The sequence below is a fragment of the Teleopsis dalmanni genome, chromosome 1 (assembly GCF_002237135.1).
Source record: "Teleopsis dalmanni isolate 2A chromosome 1, ASM223713v2, whole genome shotgun sequence".
Lineage (NCBI taxonomy): Eukaryota > Metazoa > Arthropoda > Insecta > Diptera > Diopsidae > Teleopsis > Teleopsis dalmanni.
Window position 1 is genome coordinate 176,541,239 of NC_051846.1, and position 7,868 is coordinate 176,549,106.

Here is a 7,868-nt window from a genome sequence, read left to right on the forward strand (position 1 = left end):
GTAAATAATTTTTATATTTTTATGCTAATATTAGCGGAATATCTTAAATCTTTATGTATTGCAATTTTCTTGATAATGACTTAAACATTTTTTGTTTAATTTAGAACAAAGTTAATTTTTATTTTATTTTATATTCAAATATTTAATCTATATTTTATTATTATTAAATCACAATTAAATAATTATTATTAAAAACAAACGAAGAAGTAATATTAGGCTTACATTAAAAAATTAATAGAAAGATTCAAAAAAATTGAATACTATTACTACTTCATTTAATAATCATCTAAAACTCCCAAATCATTGAAACGCTTAAGACCCCATTTGAATGTTTCCTGTAACTTTGGATTACCAAAAACTGCCTCAAATTTTTTGCGTTTACCTTCTGCATCTGTCATACTATCAATACTATTGCCTTCAGAAAGTTCTTTGGGTAAACTAATCATAGGCAGAAAAGCAAAAAGTCCAAATAAACCCACAAGTTCTCGACTACGTAGCTCATATTTAAGATCATCCAGAGTTGGTACTTTTTCATAACGTAAAAATATTAAAGTATCAGAAAAGCTCTTATAATAAGCTGCAATCAGATCATGACGTTTGTGTTGTAGTACATTTAGTTGTACGCTAGTATTAAGAAAGAAGTTAAGATCATGTGCTGGACTACCATAGAAACTTAATTGAAAATCAACCTAAAATATAAGAATTCATATATATCGTAATAGTAATTTAAATAATATATTATATTTACTTACAAATATCGCTTTCGTGGGAGTGTTTGGAGAGTTTTTATCATTATGAGTGTACATAAAATTTGTAGTCCATAAATCACCATGATTAAGTACTGTAATTCTATCACCTGGTTTGGGAAGTGCTAATTTAGAGGTGATTTCTTTAAAATTATCATAGTAACGTTGTAGTTTTTCAGCAATTTTTTCAAATGTGGGCCAAGTCTTAGTTACAGAAATTAATTGTGCCAAAGAACCACCAAACATGATAAAGAAAGTCTCACTTTGTAGTACAGTTTCGGCAGAAAGCATGCCTTTCTGTAAGCGCGGAATAATTGTTGGGTCCTTGATTTAGGAATATATATTATATATTGAATTTCATACTATGGACGTGTATTATATATACTTACTCTATGTGCTAGGACCATAGAAGTGGCATGAAATTTACCCAATTGTTCTAGTATCAGTTTGCTATGCAACCAATCCAAACCCTCATGGCGTGAAGCTGTATCGAAACCTTCTACTTTAAGATCATTGAAGACAACAGTTTGAATGGGCGCCTTAATAGCGTGGTATAATCTATTGAGAATTAAATAGTTTAATGTTTTTTTTTGTTGATTAAAATAATTTTTCATTTAGAAGAATTAATAAAAATTTATTCTTTAAAAGAAAAATTAATTGTGTGTAAAACCCAACTTTCTCGGATTTTGATGGTATGTTCCTCTACATTAATACCAAAAACAACTTAGTATTTTTCTTCTTCTAAAGAGAATAATAATAATTATTTTTACATGTTATTTTCTTTTATAATTTGTTAATTTTTTTTTTTAAATAAGGAATTAAATATACAGTTTTTAAATATATAGTAATGGTAGGCTCAACTGTCTAGAATATTATGTATGCATATATATGTATTCTATGAAAATTATAAATATACTATAAAATTTATATATATGTTAATATAGTTAATATAGTTAATATATTATAGTTGATATAGTTAATATAGTTACAGGTACTACAACAATATCTAGTACTAATAAATCAAGAACAGCAATTCCATATTTTATGAAATATATACTTTATGTAGCAAAGTAAAGACCAAAATATTAAACCCGGTTGTATATATACCAGTTACTTTATATAGAATAAAATAGTTAAATAATATAACATCAGATATATAAAGATTATAATTTTTATTTACATATTATATTTGCATTTATAAATGTATAAATATCCAAGGCTTCTACAATATATGTGGGAACCATTTCAGATTAGTAATAAAATCCAAAAAAAAAATGGGTTTTCTAGCTTAAAATTGTAATTATAATCATTATTTTTATATTATATTTGCATTTAAAACTATATAAATATCCGAGATTAGATTAGAAATAAAAAAAATGGCTTTTCTGGCATATGCATACGGCTATAGTTCTTCAGTATATATATTACTCAGTATTATATTATTATAATATTTTATAAATTTTTATAAAAATATTCCTATATGTTACATTTAATTAAAATTTACTTTGCTCCAAATTTTTCACCATTGGTTAAAATTTCCAGACGTGGAAGTACATCAGTGTAGGTTAATTTTTCTTTAATGAATACGCCTACATCTTCTAAAAATTGCGTTTCTTGCGTTATCGGTATAGTTTTCACAATTAATGATAATTTTTCTTTTTCGGCTTTCTCAGTGCTATATCTTTCAAAAACTAACAACACGCGATAAATACTAGAACAATAATTATCTCCCGGATTACTACCCCATTCAAAATTGATTTCATGTATTTTAACTTTAGTTTCTCGTAACCCTTCTTCCAGTGTATTAACAAAAAATTGTTCATCCAAATAGTCCGGCACTTTTATTTTTGAGGGGTTTTTCACGATCATTTTAAATTTTTTTTTTCTTTTATTTATTTATTTATTTATAAAAAATTTGTTAATTTTGTTGTTGTAATTTTTTTTAAATAAAATTTTTTTTTTAACTTAAAGATGAGCCAACTTTCACGTTGTTTCAGTTCACACGTCTCGACGTCTACTAAAATTTATTTGACACACTCAAGTGTTTAATACAGACAAATAGAAAGAGGGTCTGGTGCACGCTTCTATCATAAACAAATTACATATATATTTTATATATATATTTATATATATATATATATTATATACGTATGTAAATACTTATTAACATTATAAATATACTTAAATCAGTGACGATTTGTTGTTTGTAGTTTTTTGAAGATTTTGCTTTGTCATGACGTGTAAAAACTTAACATTGACATTAAGAGATCTTTTGACTGCTTTAAAAAATTTGGTTCTAATAAAATTTTAAGTACGAAGAACTTTATCTTTTTCTACGTTATCATTTAAATAAATTCCTACTATCTCTGTTTTTTTTTTATAAACACGCTTTTTTTGTATCTGGCAGGTTTTTATAGTTTTTATACTTTTTGTATGTATCTATGCCGATAAGACTACTTGATATACTAAGGGACTTTTTTCTTTAAGCTACAATAGCTTACTCATATTGGAAATGATTTGAATTTCTTGATTAATTAGTCTGAAATTAGTTTGAATTTACTTGTTTATATAAATTAAGATTAAATTGTTTTTAGCAGAAATTTATTGTTAATTAATTGAATTTAGTTAAACGAAAAATGTTGGTTTGTCCACGTTTTGTTAATAAATGTTGTTAACAATTTGTTATTATATGTTAAAATTTTATAAAAACAAAAATAAAAATGTTATGTTAAAATATTAGAATATGAGAGAAAATTAGAATAGCAACTTAAAATGTATTCATCTCTAAATTTATTAACATTTTAAGATTAGAGACTCTTGATAATATTTATAATAAATATATTGAATATAATAAATAACTTACAATGATAATTCGATAAGTATTTATAAAGCTAATTAAGTATTTAATTATACATGGCCTTAACAACACGTTATCGGGTTAATTATTGTTATCGGGATTCGGCCTCACGCAAAATGTCTCTCCAGGCGCCTCTGCGCGTCTTCTTCAGTCTTGTAGTTCAAGAGCGGTTAGTGTTTTCTGAACTTGATCACTTTACCGGAGACACAGTTTACCCGTAAGTTTTCTTTACTCCAAATAAATCGCCGGTATTCAAAGCTGGAGCAGTATCACCAATTCTCTCAAATTGATTAAGCCAGAGTAGCCGTTGGATGTTAGTTCGTTAAACTACAGTAATGTTGTGGTATGATCAAAAAGTGACAAGAATACCTCTTTTTTGCAATAAGAATTTAGTTGTTGTTCCATTCATCCTGTTAAAAGTAGTCTCATTATGAAATGAAATGTGTATGAAATTGTGTAATTATGCGAATGGATTATTCAGTTTGAGAAACACTGTTAGAGCAAATTTCTAGGTATGTGCGATTTCGTGTTTATCTGATCTACTCTTGAAAACAATTCTTTTGTGATGTCGTTTAGGGTTTGAGAAATAGAAAAAAGTCGAATAGTGTCATGTCTGGAGAATAACGTGGTTTCAACATAAAGTCATACACGTTTCCAGGAAGTAGGGTCTGAGAAAGCCATTCAGCAAATTTTGTAATTAAAAACTGTTGTTAATTATTTTTTTAACATATAAGTATTATAAACCCTATTAAAAAAATCAATAAATTTCTACCAATACATATTGATCTTTCATTTATAAGTTTTATTTTATTAAGAAGAATTGTAGAAGTGACAAATTTTTGGAACAATTATTGTTGTCACTTGTTTTATATATATTCGAAAAAAATATTCCAATAATCATATGACTTCCGTACTTACTCAGATACCTTTTTTAAAAGGTTTTTTTTTTATCAAGCGCAATCTGTCTTTTTGATCTTCATAATGAAAAATGGCTCTTGTCGTAATTCTTGTTTGTGCTGAATCGATGTGGAAAGTATGTTCATATGTATGAGCAGTCAAGTGCAACAATTAGTTACAACACAATTATTTTTTAATCAAAAATATTGTGGAACTACAGTGTCTTTAACAAACCCCTTTTTGTTTATGCGTATAACTGTTTTTTGAAGTTATAGATGAGCAGACTGACAAACTTCCAAGAAACCGCTGACTCTAAAAATCTAATGCCTAAAAACGCCTAAGCTGGCCAGTTACAGTGATTACTTGGTTATTTTTTTTTTGCTATACGTTTCCATAACTTACACAATAGGTATTAAAAATAATTTATACATTTCAATTTTAATTTTCAAGTTTCAAGTTTCTATCATTTATAGAGCCTAAGATATGGCTGTTTAAAAATGTGTCTATAATCCTACTTCTCCAAACCCCACAGGTTTATATCTCCGGGGAAAAAATTTCAAAATTTTTTGCTGAAGTATAGTTCTTCTTATTTTATGAAAAGTGTTCATAAAAAAATTTCAACTAAATGGGAGGTGATGAGGTCAAAAAGGTGTCCGATTTGGAACAGAATGAGCCGTATAGAGTTTCTCTGCTAGGATTTCTATGTATCAATGATCAGAGATGACTGCAGTAAACCTTGTTGTATGCATTCTGCCCATACAAGTCAGTTTGTAGACGATTGAGTCTATCAAAAAGTTATACAAATCAAAGTTTTTGGTATTATTATTTAAAAATATTCTGTGATTTCTAGTAATTCACAGATAACTATAGATAACTTCATCCAAAAAATTTCTATGAAAAGGTATCTAAATATAAATGAATTTTTATAGATTTTTTTTTGGTGTTTTATCTTTTGTAAGACAAATTATATATTTATATTAAACAATATGTGTGATGTCCCTGATGGTGATTATTTTGAAGGGTATAAAATATATATTGAAAAATAAATTAACTGTTATTGTTTTATTTTAAAATTCCGGGTTATATTATATTTGAACAAAAGCTTTACATACTTGGTACAAATGTTGTATATATGTATACAAATACATACTTATGTTTTTTTTATAGTATTCAACAGTTTCTAATGATTAAGTGTAGGCGGTGATTTATATCATCATTAATACAATATATTTCAGACCACATAATATGTGTAGAATAATATATGTACATTTGTTAAATGGAATTGAGATATATATAACCATATATTTATATATTTTTATATAAAAAATAAACAAATGAAGATTTTTTAATATGACTTAAATTTAAAAAAAAACACGTACGTACGAGTATAATTCCAATAATTAAACGTGATTAGCTGCGCTGTTATTTTTTAATAAACTGAACCGGTTAAGGTATTTAATTTAAATTATTTTTTTGTTTAATTTAAATATATTTAATATAATCAAATTTAAAATATAAATATGTAAACAGACATTTTTTGAAGTGAATAATTTTTGTTAAGTGCCACATAATTAGAGTAAAACTAAATCCCTTTTTATTTGTTTCATTAAAGCTGATCTAATATTGATTTTCCATTTGCAATAATTTTGTAAAATTATTTAAATTCCTACAAATGAAGTGAATGCTGAGTAATAACAAAATAATTCAATTACAAACATAATCGTAGCATTACAATTAACCAAATTTATCTAAATAATGCTTTGCAAATTACAACACAGCTGCAAAGTATAAAGTTTAATTTGTTATCATTAAAATTTGATTAAAATATTTAATTCCTGATAATCGGTTGCTAAATAATTAAATTTTTCGGCAACCTCCTATCATAACTTGTTTGACGTTTCACTCACATTTTTTTTGCTTTTTACCTAGAATTATTTAATAATAATAAAAACCAATTGTTATATTATGTTATGAAGTAAATATTTTCACAATTTTAATTTATTATAATATTAAAATAAATATTGTTTCAATTTGTGCAGAACATAATTATGTAGTTCAAATACAAAATGTGTGGATAACAAAAAAAATAGCACATTCCACTTATGTAAATAATATTAAATTTATTTATATATCATTTAGCGCAACCAACTAAAATGTAATGTAACTAATGAAATATGAAAGTGTAAATAGTATATCAAATAAAGCGCATAAAATTCGAATATAATGTCTGTCTCTTTGCTTTTGTACATTGTCAAAAGTTTTAAATTGATAGTTACTTTATATAGGTTTAAATTTGAGGTCATATATGCAATATTTACATGTATTTCTTTCTGTGTAAATTTTATTAACACCCGCATATTGGTTTTATATGGTATATGTAATACATATATATATTATATATTATATATATATGTTATGTACGAATAATTAAATCCTATGTTAACTTTAATAATATTTCAGTTTTCATCTGCGGTCTGTTTGCTTCATTAACTTCTATTCTCATCAGTTAGGAAGCTTAAATCCTGACAACTAATGATATACTTTCAAAAAATAATTTACTATCACTCCTCTTTCAGCGTTGGCTATGTAGATCAACAACTGAAGTTCTAGCAGATTCCTCAGTCTAAATATAATTGAACTTAAATAAATGACTCGCAAATGCTGTTGCTTATCTTAACTTTCAAGAAAGTGGACAAACAGATGTGGAGATCTGCAGAAATAAATAGTGGATTGTATACTCATCTTATTAGCTTATATCCCGCGTTGCTAAAAACTAGTCGAGCAGTTGTAGATGGCTATCATTGTACTGAACAGGGCATGGATTAAAATCAAAGAGTACAGCAAGGTTTATTGTTTACCTGAACTAAGGATTAATATTAACTTTAATATAATAAATATATTTCATAGGTTGTCATATACAGTGTGATTTCATTTAGGTTATTTAAGCAAAATTTCTTATAGATCTCCTTGTTGAATTGACTTTATATATGTTGAGTTTAAGATATGTTAGCATAAGAAATCTAATATGTCATAGAGTACAATATAATTCTTTTTTTCTTAATAATACTGGTTAAGATTTTATTAGTTTAGTTTAATAATAGATTATTATTAACAGCAAATATTTGTTGTTCTCTGGAGGTTAAAATTGTAAAAAATCTTGAGTAATATTTAATATTTAAAATTATTACTATATAAATAATCATTTACAGTCAACTTTAGATATTGTAGTCAATTAAAATAAATTTTGAAATATTTTTGTAAAAATAAAAAAACGTTAGTCTAGTGAGATTATGGTTTTTTTTTTGTGTGCCTATAAATTAAATTAAATTAAATTATCGTTAAGATAATAATTAATAAATATTAGTATA

General features: G+C 25.5%; 1 protein-coding gene across 1 annotated transcript; it reads right to left on the reverse strand.

Annotated features, from left to right (window-relative positions):
• Positions 1 to 219: 219 nt before the first annotated feature.
• LOC119671046 lies at positions 220 to 2,744 on the reverse strand. The gene is made up of 4 exons (XM_038081542.1): positions 2,251 to 2,744; positions 1,136 to 1,304; positions 753 to 1,070; positions 220 to 689 (listed from the first exon to the last, which is right to left on the reverse strand). The coding sequence occupies exons 1-4, from the start codon at positions 2,613 to 2,615 to the stop codon at positions 276 to 278; spliced, it is 1,266 nt and encodes a 421-aa protein (XP_037937470.1). The 5' UTR covers positions 2,616 to 2,744; the 3' UTR covers positions 220 to 275.
• Between the last annotated feature and the right edge of the window lie 5,124 nt (positions 2,745 to 7,868).